Genomic DNA, 20,927 nt, shown 5'->3' with positions numbered 1-20,927 from the left:
TTATAAAGGCAAATAATGCGTGGACATATATAATCAGCCCAAAGAATATGTGGATATTAAATAAAAGCAAACATACGTAACCTAATAATTTAAGGTCATTTTTCGACAAAAAATCGGTTATATACTCATTTGTTTATTTTCTGAGAGCAGGATGGACACAATACTAAAAAGTACAGTGCACAGATTCTAAAGGTGCCGGTGGGGGATAGCCTCCATGCGCACTATTATAGTCGGTGTATGATGAGAGAAAAAGTATTCGAAATAATGAAATAATAAATAATATAAAATTTGTTATTTCATTATTTCGAATACTTTCTCTCTCATACACCGACTATAATACTGCGTAGACGACATTCCCCACCGGCACCTTAAGGGTTAAATACACACACCCAAACTTATATGGAATCATCTGATATTTCTTATTATTTCGCGCGAATTTAAAAAAACGAATACACTTCAAACAATATTTATTTTAAAGCAATTTAATAACAAATACATAACAATTAAATAAAACAATAAAGTATTCAACAAACAAATTGAAACTACTTGTTTTAAAGTCAATAGCATAAAAAATTTCAATGTAAAACGAATAATGTGTAAATTATTTTGATTTATTTTTTTTTGTTTTTTTTTGTAGTCAGTGTTATCACCTATAGTCCTTATGCAAGTTTGTTTGCGTGGGTACGCTCCTAATCAAATTATCAACATTTTTTTGTGGTAGGTTGCTTTATTCTTCAAGAGCAGCTTGTACTAGCCGTGCGATGTTTTGTGGATTATCTCGGCGAGCTCTAATTTTTCTTTTAAGCATATCCCACAAATACTCTATAAGGTTAAGCTCGGGTGAGCAAGCAGGCCATTCCAAACAAGGGATACCTTCTGCTTTAATGATGTCTCTATGATAGTCACTCTAATGGTATGTGCAGGTCCATTATCATGCATGAAAATGAAATTTTTCCTCTTGCACCTCTCCAGAGTCTAACTACAGGTACTATGCATTTGCAATTTACTTAAATTTTGCAATTGATTACTTCTGTTTAACTTCATTATTATTGTTATTATTGTAAATATATTGACGATTTATGTAATTTTAGTAAATTGGATTGTTATTGTTTTGTTTTCTTGACTTTTTATAAGCTTTGTCGATAAAATTGTACAATTTTTCATGACAATAAAGCATATTTCTATTCTATTCTATTCTAGGTTATCAACATACCTATGAGCAGTTAAAGTATATTGGATGAAAATTATAGGAGTTTTTTTACGGATCACAATTCCTCTCCAGAACATTACATTTCCTCTTGTATATTTGTGAACAGATCTAACAGTTTTCATTCTTACTTGTCTTCCTTGACCTTTAAGTACAAGATTTCGTGGGTCATCTGATTTTACACAAATCCTGACTTTTTCTGAAAATAGCACATTTTGTCAATTCCCAATGTTCCAGTTTTGGTGGTGAAGACACCAATTTAGGCGATCAACCTTGTGCTGCCTGGATAACTCGAGAATCCATAACTGTCTCCTGCTGTATACTTCTTGACACGAACTCTTCTTCTTATCGTTTCAACTGAAACAGTTACACCTGTAGCTTCCAAAAGTTGTCTTTGGAGCTGAAGGTGAGAAATGGGTAGGTGTCTTCCAGCTGATTGGACAATTAATCGATCGTAGCAAGACGTTATTACTTTTTGGCGACTTTCCCTTGCTTTATTTTTGAGCTTCCTAGTTTCTGTTACCTAGCATAGGTTTTGGAGAGAACGCCCTGTATCACGCCTAGCTCTACAGCTATGTCTTTCTGAGAACATTACTTGCTCCACAAGACCAATAATCTTTCCCCATTGTAAGTTCTATAACCCCACATGAGGCATATTTTCGTTTTTGGACGCTAAAGTCAGTTCATTTATTTTCGTTCAATTTGCAACTCAAACAAATAAGCTATACCGTACCGAGCTGTAGTATCTGATTGTCTTATCGATTTGTTTATTTTCACCCTTATTCTTCGCAACAATAACAAGTTTTTTCAAAAGAAATAAATATTACTTTGAAATACATGGTGATTCCATATAAGTTTGGGTGTGTGTATATCGATCGCATCTCGTCCTTGGCGAGATGAATGGTGAGCAGCGCATCAAGAGTCCTGGTGAGCAGCGTGTCGAGATGACTGGCGAGCAGAAAGTCTTCACTATACAGGGTGTCCAGAAACTCTACCGACAAACGAAGACAAGAGATTCTTCAGATAATTTTAAGACAATTTAGCTCAATTCACCTAGTCCGAAAATGCTTCCTAAGGAAGCTAGAGCTCTTTGAAAATGGCGTCTTGTAATTAGTTTTTCTTAAATAACTCCAGAACGCATCAATTTAGAAAAACGAAAATCGGTGCGTATATATATACTCCAGAGCTAAATCGATTCCATCCATTGCGAATTACTATTACCGATCGTAAGCGTCCGTTTTGGGTAGGGCAACGGTGATCTTATCACATAACTTTTTTGTCTTAAACTTTTAAGCATTTTTGACGCTGGAATATTAAATTGTGAGGTATTCTAGTACTAAAAGGTACTCTTGCTTTAAGTCAGTAGGACACACGGTTTTCTAGAAAAATCGATTGGAAAATTTTTCGTTATTTGAATTTGAAAAAAAATTAAAACATTAAAAAAAAAACGGTGTATTTTATCATCTTAAAGCAAGAGTAACTTTTAGTACAAGACTAGAATACTTCATAACTTAATAATCTAAAGTCAAAAATGCTTAAAAATTAAAGACAAAAATGTTATGCGATAAAATAACCGTTGACCTACCCAAAACGGACGCATATGACCCGTACCAGAAATTCGCTATTAGTGAAATCGATTCATCTCTGAAATATAAATAAACGTACTAGTTTTCGAAATTCTAAATAGTTTTTTCTTGAAATTTTTTTTGGAATTTAAAAAAAATAAAAATTTATTTTTCTAGAAAACGGTGTATCCTATTGACTTAAAAACAAGAGTACCTTTTAGTTGTAGAATACCTCACAATTTAATAATCCAGAGTCACAAATGCTTAAAAATTAAAGATAAAAAAGTTATGCGATAAAATAACTGTTACCCTACGCAAAACGGACGCCTATGACCAGTACTAGAAATTCGCAATGCATGGAGTCGATTTATCTCTGGAAGATAAATATGTGTACCAATTTTGGTTTTTCTCAATAGAAGCGTTCTGGAGTTATTTAGGAAAAACTAATTACAAGACGCCATCTTCAAAGAACTCTAGCTCCCTCAGGAAGCATTTTCGGACTAGGTGAATTGGGTTAAAATTTCTTAAAATTGTCTGAGGAATCTCCTGTCTTCATTTGTCGGTAGAGTTTCTGGACACCCTGTATATCCTTGCGCTTATGAACAGCTTGTTTTATTCCTTAGTTTCTTCACAATGTACCATAGTGCCTTCCAAATGTAAAATGTTAAAGGAAAAAAACCTTGAAGTGAATTTTAATTTATACGTTCCTTTTTTGTAATATCTAAGCTTTTTATCGATATTCCGTAAAATTATCAAATAACCAAAAAGGTATTAATTAGGGGAAAAACCCATGAATATTGATTAAATTTGATCTTATAATGTCACTGTTGACAACATTATTACTTTTTTTAGTTCTACTTTGTGTCGTTTATTTCTCGTTGGGTCGTAAATTTACACTTGTTTTATGTATAAAATAAAATAATAAAAGTAATGAATTAATTTGAATAATTGAATGAGGTTGATTCACTACCTTTTATAAATTACAAATTAACATTAATCAGCTTCTTGTGGTTAGTCAAAGAAAAGAATTATTTACAGGATACTAAAACTAAACTATACTAAAAATATACAAATTTTTTAAGCTGGTAGTTAAAATGCTATTAAATTTTAAGTGGACAGAAAAAATCATTTGTCTGGTTGGCTTAGTATTACATAATATAACTTTTTATATTCCTGTTTCCTAAATTTTGTAAATGTTAAGAATTTTTTAGAATATCAAAAATGAATATTAGACCGGGCAGTATCGTCGCCCCCGCTAGCGAAATTATTCCGATTCGATTTTTTTGCACAAACTTACTCAAAAAGAGGTCCTTATAACATATCCACAGGGTGCCGGGCGGTGCCGTGGTCGAAAAATTGTTTAAACAATTTTTTTAAACAAGGTTTCTCGTCATTTTTTTCTAAAATTGATTGTTGTCAAATTATATGCGATTAAAAATTTGAAAAATGCGAAAATGGCCATTTTCAAGGCTTAATAACTCGATTAAACATTATTATTATGAAATTCAAAAAGTCACCAAATCAAGTTCCAAATCCCTTCTTGAAGGTCCTGAAGAGATTTTTGTCATTATTTTATTAGAAAACTGTTATTTGTAATTATTAACAATTAGCGCTATAATCCAGGATGCATCGTCGCCCCCGTTAGTGAAATTATTCCGATTCCATTTTTTTGCAGAAACTTACTCAAAACGAGGTCCTTATAACATATCCACAGGGTGCCGGGCGGTGCCGTAGTCGAAAAATTGTTTAAACAATTTTTTTTAAACAAATTCACAAGAACTTTTTTTTTATTGCGAACGATTTTTTTTAGATAATTTGGGTTATTCTGAGCAAAAAAGGTCTCTTGTGATTTTTCTCTAAAATTGATTGTTGAGTTATATGGCCATTTCCGCATTTTTCAAATTATAAATCGCGTATAATTCGACAACAATCAATTTTAGAACAAAATCACAACAGACATTTTTTGCTCAGAATGTCCCAAATTATATAAAAAAAATTTGTTCGAAGTGAAAAAATTATTTTTGTGAATTTGTTTAAAAAAAAATTGTTTAAACAATTTTTCGACCACGTCACCGCCCGGCACCCTGTGGATATGTTATAAGGACCTCGTTTTGAGTAAGTTTCTGCAAAAAAATGGAATCGGAATAATTTCACTAACGGGGGCGACGATAAATCCTGGACTATAGCGCTAATTGTTAATAATTAAAAATAACAGCTTTCTAATAAAATAATGACAAAAATCTCTTCAGGACATTGAAGAAGGGATTTGAAACTTGATTTGGTGACTTTTTGAATTTCATAATAATAATTTTTAATCGAGTTATTAAGCCTTGAAAATGACCATTTTCGCATTTTTCAAATTTTTAATCGCATATAACTCGACAACAATCAATTTTAGAAAAAAATGACAAGAGACCTTTTTTGCTCAGAATAAGCCAATTTATCTAAAAAAATTTTGTTCTAAACAAAAAAATTATTTTTGTGAATTTGTTTAAAAAAATTGTTTAAACAATTTTTCGACCACGGCACGGCCCGGTACCCTGTGAATATGTTATAAGGACCTCTTTTTGAGTAAGTTTGTGCAAAAATATCGAATCGGAATAATTTCGCCAGCAGGGGCGACGATACTGCCCGGTCTATATCATGTTTATAGCGAGTGAAGAGTGAATATATCAATCCAAATGAACAACATTTGTAAACATATAAATGATAAGATTAAAAGATCCGTGTAATTATAGGAATTTATGGAACTCATATACTAGCTTCATACATATAAAAAATATAAGTCAGAAAAAATATTTGATTTTAAAGTACATGAAAAAATTATTTCTAAAAAATCTTCAGAGATTATAGAAATCACCCGTGAAAACAAATTCTCCTACCACATAATGGACAACAGGACCTTCGATTACATATCAAGATTAAGTTGGGACTAAAAGTGAAAGAACAAGGATGCCAGATTATATAAAATATGAGAAAAAGGAGGTAATTAGAACCATGCAAAAATGAACAGCCAGGACAATAGATAGGTGCAAAAACTTAAGAAGAGAGAAGAAACGTATACACCTAGTAAAGAAACGACATTATTATAACGGTTCGAAAGCCATGTGTCAAGGAACAACAAACAATTTCTATCGAGAACCTACACATACAGAGTGCGTTTTATGTATGGAAACACTCAATTATCTCGAAAACGGCTTGCACGATTTTTATAGATTTTGGTAGGTAGGGGTTTTCTAACGAGTTCGATATTATAGTGCTAATTACATTGTTGTCAGATCTTCTGTTTTTCTGCAAATCTAATAAACTTTCTTATTTCAAATAGAACACCCTATATATTTTATAATTAAAAAAATCAATTTTCTCGGCCCAGGTGGATATTATTTTAGGTTCTTTGGATCATTGGGAACAAAAAAGGTCTTTTGTAATTTTTCTCTAAAGTTAATCGTTTTCGAGTAATAAACAATTTAAAACTGAAATAATCGAATAATGACGATTTTTAAGTAAAACTAAAGTTTTAAGTAAAACTAAAACACAAGTAAAAAATATAATTTTTGAAATTATAAAGTACCTAAATTCAAGCCCAACTCTTCTTCTGATAGCTTGCCATAAGATTGTTTGTCTCTTTTTATTCTAAAACATTGATTTTTAATTTTTAATGAAGTGCATATGAGAGAACGGGCGATCGAGCTGCATTAACATTTAAAATAACAATGTTTTAAAATGAAACAATCTTAAATTACTTATCGGTATCTGATAAAATAAGGCTTGAGATTGAATTTGGGTACTTCGCAGTTTCAAAAATAAAATTGTTTATTTGTGTTCTTGAACCTTGAAAATCGTCACTATTCGATTTTTTTCAGTTTTAAATTGTTTATAACTCGGAAACGATTAATTTTAGAGAAAAATTATAAAAGATCTTTTTTGTTCTCCATGATCCAAACAACCTAAAATAGTGTTTACCCGGGTAAAAAAATAGATTTTTATAATTTGTTTAAATTTTTTTTTAATAAATGTAACAATAACTCCGAAATTATGGTATTTAGGTATAGGGAATATAACATGAAAAATTATCAGTATTTCTTAGGGACTTTAAAACACAAAAAGTCTACAGGGTGTTCCATTTGAAATTAGAAAGTTCATTAGATTTTCAGAAAAACGGAAAATATGACAACAATGTAATTAGCACTATAATATCGGGCGCATTAGAAAACCCATACCTACCAAAATCTATAAAAATCGTGTAAGCCGTTTTTGAGATAATTGAGTGTTTCCATACATAAAACTCACTCTCTATATGTAATGATAAGGATGGCAGCTTGCTTACCAAAAAGGCAAGATCCTGTTACATAGAACTAGAGTACCGCGATGAGGAATTTGTAGAACTCCGCTTGTTTCTACAACTTCTATAATATAATATCTATGAAAAAAACTAAACAACCATAAACCCTTAGTAGACCAGGGCATTTAGCACTAAAAACACCAGAATGATACAATTTTTAAATACAGCAGATTTTTTAAATAGAGACTTGCAACTTTTTGCATTGTATGTCAGGGAAAAAATCTTGTATAGAAAAATGGGTGAAAATGCATAATTGCATTTTAAAGTGCATAAAATGCATTCAAAATTGCATCAACATGTCAAAATAAGCATCTTAAGGGCCAAATTTTGTTGCTTGGGAGTTTTTGGGGTCGCTAAACACGAATACGCCCTCAGAACCGACCCCCGGAGCACCTGGTGCACCTGGTGCCTTAAGGCACGTCATCTGGATGTTCGAGGGTTATCGGCACCAAATTGATGCGAACAGATTACTTGAAGATTTTTTGAGTCGCTGAACACGAATACGCCATCAGATCCTACCCTCGGAGCATCTGGTGTCCAGTGTCACTGCTAAGAAACATTCGTTTTCAGTAACCCCAAAAACCTCTTGGAAGGCAAAATCAAGCAAAACCGTCTGTAGTGGGCAGGACATGTAGCCTGGGCCACAAAATCGACCAGGATAAAAATAATTTTAACTTCGTAGCTGGTGAGAATGAGAATTAGAAGACGGGGCTGAACAAAGCTAAGGTGGATAGACTGAGTAACACAGGATGCTAAGAGGTCCGTGCTACCAACTGGAAACCTGAACTTAACTCCAAATCTTCCAACAAGATTCTTAGCATCATTGCAAACTTACACACCTTAGGTATTAGCAAGGTGAGAGACGGTGGATACGATTTCAAGTTAAAAGACCTGACCTTGGTACAAACTGATGGGGAAGTGTAGTATATATTATAGCCCTTGTGCTGTAGCAGACAGCTATTCCTGTGCTGCTTACTTGTGAATACAAAATTAGTGTCTAAGAGCCTCTCTTAGTACTCTAAGTACTCTTAATTCCTGTTCTTTGCGTTCTGTAGTTTTGTGAAATGTATTTGTATTGGATTTAATTGTACCAATTAGACCAGCCTATATCGTCGGCCACGTTTGGTAAATTTTTCCGATTAGTTTTTTTTGGCACAAACTTACTCAAAAAGAGGTCCTTATAACAAATCGAAAGGGTGCCGGGAGCGGGAGGTGCCGCGGTCGGAAAATTGTTGAAAATTGTTGACAATAGGTCTCTTGGGATTTGTCTCTAAAATTGATAGTTCTCGAGTTATATGCGACTTAAAATTTGAAAAACGCGAAAATTGTCATTTTCAAGAATTAATAACTCAAGTGACTACATCAAAGTTTAAAGCCCTCCCTTTTTTGATCAGAATGACTCAAAGAATCTAAAAAATAATTGTGCGAAGTGAAAAAATTGTTTTTTTGAATTTGTTTAAATACATTGTTTAAACAATTTTCCGACCGCGGCACCTTCTGGGTCCCTGTGGATATGTTATAAGGACCTCTTTTTGAGTAAGTTTGTGCAAAAAAATCGAATCGGAATAATTTACCTAACGGGGGCAACGATACAGTCTGATCTTAAATCCTATTTTATATTTTAGAAAGGGAATTCCAGTTTCCTGTAGCTTTATAATCCCAGTTCTATTTACATTTTTACTTAGTTTATTAAAGTTAGCGTCTTCCCACTGTAGAGACGGTGACCAATATTTTTGAAGCGAACAAATAATTAAATTGAAATTATTTCTAAAAAATCCTATTATAGAGAATAAAATTAGCACCATTTGTTTGTAAACAATCTCGTAAAATGTGTAATTCCAAATTTTTATTGGTATTTACTTCAGTAATTAGTTTATTATGGAATGTAGCTATTATTTAAAACCGCTGTTTTCACAACCGAGCCCAATTTGACACAAAAACTAATTACATATCTTGCAATTTAATTTGACGATTTGCAGTTTTGCTTTGTATATTTTGCTTTGTTGACTTTATACCAAATGTTGTAATATTTATTCGCAATTCGACAACCGACAAGCAAATAATAGTTGTTCCATTGCTCACTATTTGTTTCCTTGATATTATGATTATTGTTGCGAATCTAACAACCATAAGAAATGGGTACAATCATTATTCTAACTAATATTTAAATTCATACAGAAGTAATAAAAAGTGGATTTAAAGCTAATATTTTTTTTTTTTCGAAAAGCTTTAATTTGCTTGTTAAGATATAGTTAAACGAGATGCTATTCTGTCGACTAAGTTGAGAGGTAATTGCACTTAGGTACTACATAAGTGTCTTTTTATAACTTTTTATAATCTTTTAAACCAGTATCGTTACATCGTGACAATTTACTAATATAGCACAGGGCATTTAGCACAAGTTAATCAATTTTTAAATACAGCACCTAGAAATTTGCAACTTTTTGCATTTGTTTGTACAATAGAAAAATGGGAGAAATGCATAGTTGCATTTTCATGTTCCTAAAATGCATCCAAAACTGCTTAAACAAATTAAATAAGTGTATTAAGGGCCAGATTTTCTTACTCGGGGGTTTTTGGGGTAGCTGAAGACGAATACGCCATCAGAACCTACCCCCGGAGCACCTGGTGCCCAAAAATGCTCTAAAGTTCAGAAGGTAACATGCCTTAGCAGTGACCTTGGGGGTCAGCTCTGATGGCGTATTCGTATTCAGCGACCCCAAAAACCGCCTAGTAATTTATTTGCAGGCCTTTGGTGCCGAAACTTTTTGAAAATCTAGAAGATGACGTTCCTTAGCAGTGACTGTGGGCACCGGGTGATCCGGGAGTCTGTTCTGATGGCATCAACCCCAAAACACCCCGTGTAACTTGTTTGCATCAATTTAGTGCTGAAATCACTCGAAACTCCAGAAGATGACGTGACCCTAGAAACCAGGTGCACCGGGTATCGTTCTGATGGCATATTCGTTGTCAGCAACCCCAACAACCCCCCGAGAAATGTGTTTCATTTAATGCCGAAAATCCTAGAAACTCCAGAAAATGATGTTCCTTAGCAGTGACACTGTGTATCAGGTGGTCCAATGGTCGGTCTTATCGTATATTCGTGTTCACAGACTCCAAAAACCTTTAAGTAATCTGTTTGCATCAATTTGGTGCCAATAAGCCTCGAACCTCCAGATGACGTGCCTTAGCAGTGACTCTGGGTACCAGGTAATCGGTTCTGATCGGTTGTTCAGCGACCCCAAAACCCCCAGTAAAAAAATATGGGCCTTAATATGCTTATTTTGACATGTTTATGCACTTTTGGATGCATTTTATGCACTTTAAAATGCAATTATGCAATTCCACCCATTTTTCTAGTATACTTTTTTAAAATACACTGTATTTTAAATACACTGTATTTAAAAATCAATTTGTTCCGGTGTTTTGAGAAGCAAAAACAATAATTGAAAAAACAAAAAAAATTCACCAATAAAAGATTAAGATCATTTCTGACTTGATAATATAAATTATTACAGTTGAAAACAACTAAGAAATGTAACATAAACAATTGATTTTGGATAAAATATATTGTACTTACATATATCCCGCCAAAATATTAAGTAACGTTGATTTTCCTGCGCCAGAGGGACCAAGAATGGCAGTTAGTTCTCCAGATCTAAACTTTCCATTGATCGATTTTAATAATTGCCTCCATCCTAGAAAAAATTTATTTAAAATTAATGTAAAACGCAAACTACACGTCTGGATCCCGCGTACCAAAAAAAATTATTAAGGTACCAAGGGTTATTATAAGGATAATAACGCTTGAGGTCAATGGTATATAGACCGAGGGCCTTCGGCCCGAGGTATATACGTTGACCGAAAGCGTAATCATTATAATACCCGTGGTGCCTTCAACGTTTAACGTCCGACTAAATTATTCTTTATATGCAAAACATTTGAATGAATTTTTAATCAATTAGTTTTCAAATAAGTACATTTACCAGAAATAGTCGTAACGTAATTGTGGTAACCATAGTTTTACTTAGAGTTTTATTTTTAAACTTGACAGTATTTAACTCGTTATTTAAATTTAATAAGCCCTAGGGCGTTATTTTTCAATAACACGCCCTTGGGCGTTAAATCGTACTTAATAGACTTCGAAATATGTAATGTAATTATTTGTCAAATAATAGACCAGTCGGACATTAAGTTTATTAATAGCAAACTGAAAATTTGTTAATAGATTAACGGTGTCTAGTCAGACAAACTTTGATATACGGAAACACTGGGAACAGGGGAAGTTTTAATTGGTTTAATCACTAACGTAATTCCGGTTATTTGACATGTTCTACGTGTCGGACTTATTAAAATACCCAAGATATTTGTTGGGCAAACATTTTTTCATATATTATATAAAGTTTGTTATTGAATCAACTTAAAAACAACCTGCTAGTTTTCACAATCATAAACTTGTCAGGATGACAAGTTCCACAATTAAAACTTCCCCTGTTCCAGTGTTCCCATACATCAAAGTATGTCCAGTTAGACACCGTTAAGCAGTGGCGTAGCCAGGAATTGGCTTTGGGGGGGCCCACCGGGGGTCTGGGGGGTATGGAATACCCCCAGGCAAAAGGGGGGTCCGGGGAAAATTTTTGAGAATTAGACCTTGAAATAGGCGTTTGGGACTCATTTAAGCATCAAAATCTTAGGTTACAAATAACTTTATTATAGTTTTCAATTCCTCTCGAAAAGGAAAAATCAACGACATTTTATTTTGTTGATTAAAACTTTAGGAAAGATGTAAAGTTGTATGTTAATGATCCTTGAGTCATAATTTGATTGATGCTCTGTCATACTGTATACTCTACCACTTTCTTATTGCAAAATACTCATATTTTAACAGATCAAAACCCATAAATATTACAAGTAATGTTCATAGAAAGGTTTCAAAACTTAATACAATTTTTTATCCGTTCATAACATTTATTATGTGCACAAAATTAGCAAGTTTACTTTCAATACAATCCTGAATTGGTAATACATATGAAGATGTGCCCTACTAATGGAACTGCAACCTTCTTGGAGTTCTTGTGTATTGGCAGATGATTTCTTCTGTCTTCACTTGCAAATCTCGATGTATGGATAAGAGTGCAAGGGAAGTGAGCCTTTCTTCACCTATTGAATTTCTTAAATAGGTCTTTTCAGTGTTGAAAATGATCTGGAAAATTAAAAAAAAGCTGGAATCTTTTGAACTTTAAAGTGAGGTACCTAATGAGTAATATTACTGACAAGCTGTCTAGTATTATTAAAAATTGTTACAACTTCAATAAATTACAATGAAGAAAACATATTACTAGAACAACTAAAAAGAACGATATTAACTATTTATAGTTCAAAGTAAACTCATCAAAGTTTATAGGAAATATTGTATAATAATTTACCTTTCAACTGATGCTGTTGTGACAGGGAGGACTGCCAATATACCAAGCAGAATCTTCATGTTAGGAAAAGCATCAGCTTCGTTCTTCAAAGCCTTTAGCACTGAAGTAGCAGTTTTAGGCGTAACCTGGGCAATCTTCCAGTGGCTTTTCCATAACTCCCACTCCGCATTCAAGATGTCCCGGTTTGTGTGGACCAAATCTGATTGGTAAAAATCCAAGGCAGGCTCTTTAACTGCAACTCATAACTGCAACTCTTTATTTATGAATGCAATAATAAGTGTACACTGTTAAATAATATGTGTGAAGCACGTTGTTTTACGTACAAGATTTAATACAACTAAACCGTAAGTCAATACTCGTAAAACTTAGTTTTTTATGATTTCTACAATGTTTAAAATTTTATAAATTTCGGGGGGGGGCCCTTGGGCCCCTTCCCTGGCTACGCCACTGCCGTTAAGCTATTAATAAATTTTCAGCTTTCTATTAATAAACTTTTTTTTGGTACGCGGGATCCAGGTCTACTAGTACAGTTTATAAAAACTAATACGATTTTGAAAAACTTGCTGAAAAATATATATCTTAAGGATTTTAGGTGCTAAAACTGTTTAAAACTAATTATGTTACCGGCCAAACTAGATTTCAGGATAAAGCTACATTGTCTAAGCTAAACTAGTTCGTCCTATTTATGCGATAGGATACACTGGTATAGCATAGCCTAAAATAGTTTGTTCTGAGCCCGATGGAATAAACCAGTTTAGGCTGGGCCAAACTAGTTGATTCTGATATAAATACACACACTCCAGGATAAACTAGTACAGTCTAGTATAACATTATAATATACCTACAAACCCAAAATGAATAGATAATCTGAAAAAATACTTTGAAATTAGCAAAATAATCATTTTATTAAAACTAATGGACCACTAATGGACATGTACATACAAATAATCATATTATAAGAAATAATAAGTGTTTTTTTATAAAAGCAATAATTATACCACAATTATTATAAAAATTATTTTAATCTGTCAGGTAGGGAATTTGCCAATAATGTTAAAGTGAATTTGTCAGTCTCTGACCAAAAACTCAAAATTGTGCACGGAAATCCTAGGCACAATCAAAGTCAGGGCTCCGTTGAACGTGCCAATCAAGATATTGAGAATATGAAAAGTTCTTGGATGAAAGACAGCGATTCAACTAAATGGTCAGAAGGCTTGAGATATGCACATGCCCAATTCATGAAAAACCGCGCTTACCATTCAGAGATAATACAATCGCGATACAACCATACAAGTTATTATTTGGAATAGAACCCAAAATAGGACTTTCGACTTTCTCTTTGCCGCAAGAAATCATAAATAAAACTCAGGAAGACGATGACTTAAGGAAGGTAATAGAGGATAATTGCAATGTTAATCTACGGAAAGATAGTAATGAGAACGTTGAAGAAGTTAGTAATCAAGAAAAAGTTTTTTTATCTGAAAATTACATTCAAAAAGCTAGAAAAAGTGCAACAGAAAAGGTTTATAAAAGTTTTGTGAAATGTTATTGCCCTTTTCAGTCTCTTCACTTTATTTTTGAATATCCGCGACTTCTCTTTCTAATCGGGCTTTTAGGACCTTTTCATAGGATTTTTCAAGATATGTCATAATACTTCTTTATGTTCCGTCTCCACGTTGGAGGCTGAAAATCAATATGGCGATTTTAAATTTATTTACAGCTGTAAAAACGGGCAATATAATATGCAGTCCATTTTAGACAACAAAGTGACTACTACAGGGCTGCTCCACATCCCCTACCCTGTTCAAAATAATCCTGGAAGAGCCCTAAAACCACGGAAAAAAGTCGTCAATTTCTAGAGTGTAATAATACCACATCCAAAACGCATGCATTTTATATCGTGGTATTATATAGGGTGTCCCAAAAGTAGCGGAACGGTCGAATATTTCGCGAACTAAACATCGGATCAAAAAACTGAAAAATACGTGTTTAGTCATTTTCAAATATCTATCCAATGACACCAAACACCAATCCCCACTACACCACCTGGAGGTGGGGTGGGGGGTAACTTTAAAATCTCAAATGGAAACCCCCAGTTTTTCTTCCAAATTTGGATTCGTTACGTAAAAGTAGGCAACTTTTATTCAAGACATTTTTTCGAACTGTGGATAGATGGCGCTATAATTGGGAAAAACGATTTATCCTGATATCATGGGTAAATTATAGAAACGGTCTAATATCTCGCGAAATACACTTCCAAATGAGAAACCAAAAAACAGATTTTTAATCTTTTTTGAAAAACTATCGAATAACACCAATCCAACCCACCCCCAGGAGGTGGGGTGGGGGTAACTTTAAAATCTTAAATAGCAACCCCCACTTTTTATTGCAGATTCAGATTTGCCATAAAAAATTAAGCAACATTTATTCGAAACATTTTTTAAAATTTCTAATAGATGGCGCTAATAAATCGTATTTTTCCAATTACAGCCATCTATTAACAATCCTAAAAAATGTTTTGAATAAATGTTGCTTAATTTTTCGTGACGGATCCGAATCTGTAATAAAAAGTGGGGGTTACTATTTAAGATTTTAAAGTTAACCCCCACCCCACCCTCAGGGGGTGGGTTGGAGGGTCACGTTTGGTCTTATTCGAAAGGTTTTCGAAAAAGATTAAAAATCTGTTATTTAGTTTCTTATTTGGAAGTGTATTTCGTGAGATATTAGACCGTGTCTATAATTTACCTATGGTATCAGGATAAATCGTTTTTCCCAATTATAGCGCCATCTATCCTACAGTTCGAAAAAATGTCTTGAATAAAAGTGGCTTACTTTTACGTAACGAATTAAAATCTGCAAGAAAAACTGGGGGTTTCTATTTAAGATTTTAAAGTTACCCCCCACCCCACCTCCAGAGGTGTAGTGGGGGTTGGTGTTTGGTGTCATTGGATATATTTTTGAAAATGATTGAACACGTATTTTTCAGTTTTTCAATCGGATGTTTAGTTTGCGAAATATTCGACCGTTCCACTACTTTTGGGACACCTTGTAGTTCTAGTTCTACGCAAACTCAAACTCTGGACTTTTTTTTGTTTCTGTATTTGAATAATTATCGTCTTCTGAAAAGACGATTTAAAAACCTGGCTTATCCCATCAAAAATATCATTATCAACATAATAATGTTAAATAATCAAAAGAGTGATGATATTAAATTTCTGTATTTAAAAGAAATGGCCCGGTTTTCATTGAAAAGTTCCGGACTTTAGGTATATTCTTCAGCCTTGTCCCGAATTTGACAGATTGGTCACACTATGTATATATCACAGCTGCTCTAATTCACGTAATACTAATCTGTCGTTAGTGGTCACATTCTGTCCTATTTCATTTTTTATAGAAGGAATTCATGAAAAATATGTAATTACTTGAATCTTCTCTTTATAAGAGAAACTGAGAAAATATATTTACTCATTGACTTGTGGTGTTTATAAAGAAATATCACTTTGTACATAGTAGGCCAGTATTATACAAGAGATTGGTAATGAACTTGGAACTTCATATTTATGCAAATGTAAGTTACTGCAATTATACTGAGCGTTACATAATTATATAAAACAAATAAGGTGGTGATATTTGATATTGCCTGATGTTTTGCGCCGAAAGTTGATTTGATGGTATAGTTTATTGATTATTTTTCTAAAATTTAAATTTATTAAATATTATGTTTTTATTATTTTTTTTTAATTAATTAAGCTAATTAATACATACATTAATTGATAAATAAATATTTATATATCAACAAAAACACGTGAAATTAGTTCCTCTGATAGAATTTATTAAAAAAGAGTTTTAATAGCTGTTTATCTTGTATTCTCTATACTTTTATATACACGTCATTTAAATTAATTTATAAATTCGTTATATCGACACCCCCATCGAACAAGGTTGTAACTAATTTTTAGCGATTTTACAGGAGAGGCAAAAAACGAAAAATTAATTTTTTAAAAATTTGTAGCGAAATGGTTAGACTCTTTTACACTGATGCGATATGATCTTTATAACATAATATGGGATTACTGTGAGATGTATGTTTTGTAATTTTATTAACTATTGAAAATCTTGAGTTTGATTGAGATACAATCTTAAGAATAAAGATGATTCTTCGTAGAAAAAGTTTGTAACTTGCCTAACAGCCATTTTACACTCTTCGTGTTAATTCGAATTCGACAAGCCCATGTTCACATGCTTTGTAGATCTGAAACAAGCATTCGACAGAGTACGATTAAAGGACGTGCTCAGTATCCTTGAAAAGAAAAACATAGGTCAGAGGTATAGAAACATAATCAAAGAGCTCAATAGATCCAACAAAACACGAATTAAAACCACACACGGGCTCACGGAAGAAAAAAAAATCAATGCAGGCATTAGACAAGGGGACAGCCTCAGTCTATTTAATTTAATAATGGATGAAGTTATAGGTAGTGTTAACATAATGAATCAGGGATACAAAATGGGTAACCGAAACATTAGAATACTTTGCTACGCAGATGATGCAATCTTAATAGCCGAGAACGAAGATGACTTACAACGCCTACTACAAAAATCCAAAATAACCGCCGAAAAGTATAACCTGACACTATCCAAAGAGAAAACCCAATCGATGGTAATATCCAGGAACCCAATTAGATGTAAGTTAGTAGTGGACGACCATATAATCGAACAGGTAATGGATTGCAGATACTTAGGTGTGGAAATACCTAGCGACAGGCATCTGTGACAAGAATCAAAACAGCAGGCAATGAAAGCAGCGAGAATATCTGGTTTCCTGAGGGATATAATCTGGCGGAATAAATATATGAGCACCGAAAGCAAAGTCCGCATTTATAAGACATGTGTTAGACCCGTACTGACATACGCAGCTGAGACAAGGGCCGAGACAACAAAGACCAAACAGATAATGAGAACAACAGAGATGAAAACCCTAAGATCCATAAGAGGTATCACACTCAGAGGTAGAGTACGAAACGAAGACACATTGAGAGAGCTAGGCGTTCAGGACGTAGTGAGATGGACAAGAGCGCGACGACGCATGTGGAGGGACCACGTAGATCGGATGGACCCTGAACGTATGGCGCATTGGGCGAAAACACAGAAGCCCAACACCAAGCCACCCATAGGAAGACCCAAAAAACGATGGTACGAGAGTTGGAGCTCCGGATCGCAGCAAAGACTGTAACAGAAGAAACAGGACATAGTCCTATTACAAGAAGAAGAAGAAGAAGTGTTAATTATTTTCCAGTTTTACTATTAAAAGGTTGTATGTTTGGAGTCATCGGCAATATATATAGGAGAAAATTAGTTTTTATGGTATATTTAAACAAATTATCAACTCATAGTTTTCACAACTTTAATTGGAAATTATAAATTTTACAATAACAATAATATTCTACCACTATGAAGAAAACATGTTATAAAATATCTCAAATTTTTCGCAATTCTATTGCGTATCTGTAAATATTTAATTTTAGACCATTTTGCTTTATTACTTTACTCTTTTAACATTAACATCTACTTCAAAATTAACATGTGTGTCCTTAATTAGGTTAAAATTTAGAATTTGCTTCTGATTTATTTCAGATACAGATTAAGACTTGCCTGGTGTTTGGCATATCATATCATGGTTATCCATTAGTCTGGAGCATATACGACTTACACTCAACGAAAAAGGTACCTACGTAATATCAATAAAAATGTTAATTCAGACAACAAACGCAATACTTAAAATTTGTCCAATTCTTGGTTTTATTGAGACAACAAAACGATGTTCATCAATTCATTATTTTCGTTCGTTGAGCCAATGTATTACGTTTATTGAATATATGAACATTCATTATGTATACCATAATATCACTTTATTGGTATTACGAACTCTGTTCACTGAGTCAACGAACACTATTTATTGATATTACGAACTCTGTTCACTGAGTCAACGAACACTATTTATTGAAACAACAACGTCGTTAATTGACCGATGAAGACCATCCGTTGTGTCAATAACGGTGTTATTTCTCCTAACGTATTTCGTTTATTTCTACAATTATTTCCGTTTATTGTTACAATTAATTCCGTTCATTCCCACAATAAATACGGTTTTTCTTACAAGCAATTCTATTCATTATTACAATCAGTTTCGTTCATTCCTACTATGAACGTATTTTATATTAATAATTACTGAATGCAATAGCCCAATGTATGATATTAATTGATTAATAATAATTTTTCAAATCCCCCTTTTTGTCCTCAACCTAAAGGACTTTACACTGTGTGATTTTTCATATGATTTCACTTATACAGTGTACTGGAATAAGTGTTACACTCCCCCCCCCCCCCTTTATTAACTTATTTATTTTTAGCACATAAGCAAAGCGCTCGGACAGGTCGATTTTTAAAATAATCAAAGTATATTATAACATCAATGTTTCGAACTTTACACGATCCCTCTTCAGGTGACAGGCGCGGCGTAACTTTGATTTTTTTTAATGGGAAAGTACGTCATGTGACAGCTTATTTAAAAGCGTTTGAAATAGTGATTCTAAAAATGTGTAACACTTTAATCCTTTTTGAGAGCGCAGGTGCAAAATTTCGATCGAATTCTTTTTAAACGCATTCATTTTTTTTGGAATTCTGAGAAAACTAATAAGTATTTTTGAAAAATTTAAACGCAGAATAAAATATTACATTATTACCGAGGGCAGAAAGTCCCTTAGAATAAACAAAAAGTTTCTGTTGAATGGTATGCCTATTTGAAATTAAAAATTATACTAAATTTTCTCTTTTTCACCCCTGTGACTTATTAAAATAATCATTATAGAGGTTCTCAGGGACTTCAGACCCTCGATAATACTGTAATATTTTGTTTTGAATTTAAATTTTCAAAAATAATAATTAGTTTTCTCAGGATTCGAAAAAAATTAATACATTTAAAAAGAATTCGACCGAAATTTCACGATAATAGACACACAAAAACTTCCTTCTACTACGGGCTACACTTGAAAACGAAATGCAATTATTATTCGGCACTTCGGTAACACAGAGAAGCTAGGGGTATCACGATAAGGAAAAGCCGTTAACTTTCAAATGGTCAAGCAAAACATTTAATTGTCTCAATAACTACGATTATTATCTCAATAACTACGATTATTGTCACAATAAACGCATTGATTGGGGGTATTAAATGCAGTGGTAGATTGATTAATGCATTCGTTTTCACAACAATCAATTTACATCTATTCAATAATCATATATTACTCTATATTAACAACATTAGTACATTGTTTTAATGAAATCTGTAAGTTTTCACGATAAACCAAGGTAATTGCTTGTCATCTACGAAATCAAGAACGTGAGTTGCTGCCAGAATTAACAGTATTTATTAAATATACGAAACCAAGTTATTGGCTGAATAAATTGAGTGTTATTGATTAATGTACTTTAGTTATTCTCACAATTATTATTCAATCATTGTGACAATAACCAAATACATTCGTCAATGTCTAAAAGTTCGTTGAAACAACAAATTAAATTGTTGTGACAACGAAATACTATTCAGTAATCACTGTTAATCAATATTACGAACTAAATTTTTTTGAGTGTATTTTTTCCGTTTTTCTATAAGGGCATGGATTGAGTCACCCTCGTTTTGGATTGTGCTATTTCAAAAAATACATTAAATATTAAACTTTTTTTACTACGTAGAAGTATGTAGCAAAAACTATTCTATATTGATTTTGTCCACCGCAACCGCAACTATCAAAAATGAAAAAATGTCCGTAAATCCTTTTTTATTTACATTTCGATAAATTGACTTATGAGATGCAGCATATGTTTGATTACTTTATAAATTAAACATACTTGCAACAAAGTTGAAACTCATTTAAAAACCTTGTTAATCGTCAAGTATAAGAATAGCTATTTGTATAACAAGGGAGGAAAGTGTAACTTTTCCTCCCGAGAATGAAGTTTACTGCCCGACGCGTAGCGGAGGGCAGTAATCATTCAAGGGAGGAAAAGGCACTTTACTCCCATGTTATACATATGGTTTTTCCACCTTCCTCAAATAACAAGTAATTTTGTCATTTTTACTTAATTTATTTATGTAACTAACCAACAAAATTTATTAGAACTAAAACAACAAGTAGGTACAATATAACTGTCAGCTGTCAAATATAAGTCAAATTATTAATGTAAACATTGTTAAATCAAAATAACAATTTACTGTTTTTTACCATTCTGCAAAATATAGGATGTTTTATAAATAAACGTTAAAATGTATAGATACTCCGTAATAGAAAATAGATATTATACAGGGCGTCAGTAAGTTATATTTCATG

The 20,927-nt window shown here is 32.9% G+C and overlaps 1 protein-coding gene across 1 annotated transcript in view; it reads right to left on the bottom strand.

The window, feature by feature from the left end:
• Nucleotides 1-20,927, bottom strand: part of LOC114334616 (ATP-binding cassette subfamily G member 4-like) — a 293,193-nt gene that overhangs the window by 156,931 nt on the left and 115,335 nt on the right. Inside the window, exon 2 of the mRNA XM_028284693.2 lies at nt 10,695-10,812. Coding sequence (XP_028140494.2) covers nt 10,695-10,812 — 118 coding nt within the window. The remainder of the gene's footprint in view (nt 1-10,694; nt 10,813-20,927) is intronic.

This window comes from Diabrotica virgifera, chromosome 1, assembly GCF_917563875.1.
Source record: "Diabrotica virgifera virgifera chromosome 1, PGI_DIABVI_V3a".
NCBI lineage: Eukaryota > Metazoa > Arthropoda > Insecta > Coleoptera > Chrysomelidae > Diabrotica > Diabrotica virgifera.
The sequence above is the reverse complement of the archived record's forward strand: the minus strand, read 5'-3'. Positions and strand labels throughout refer to the sequence as shown.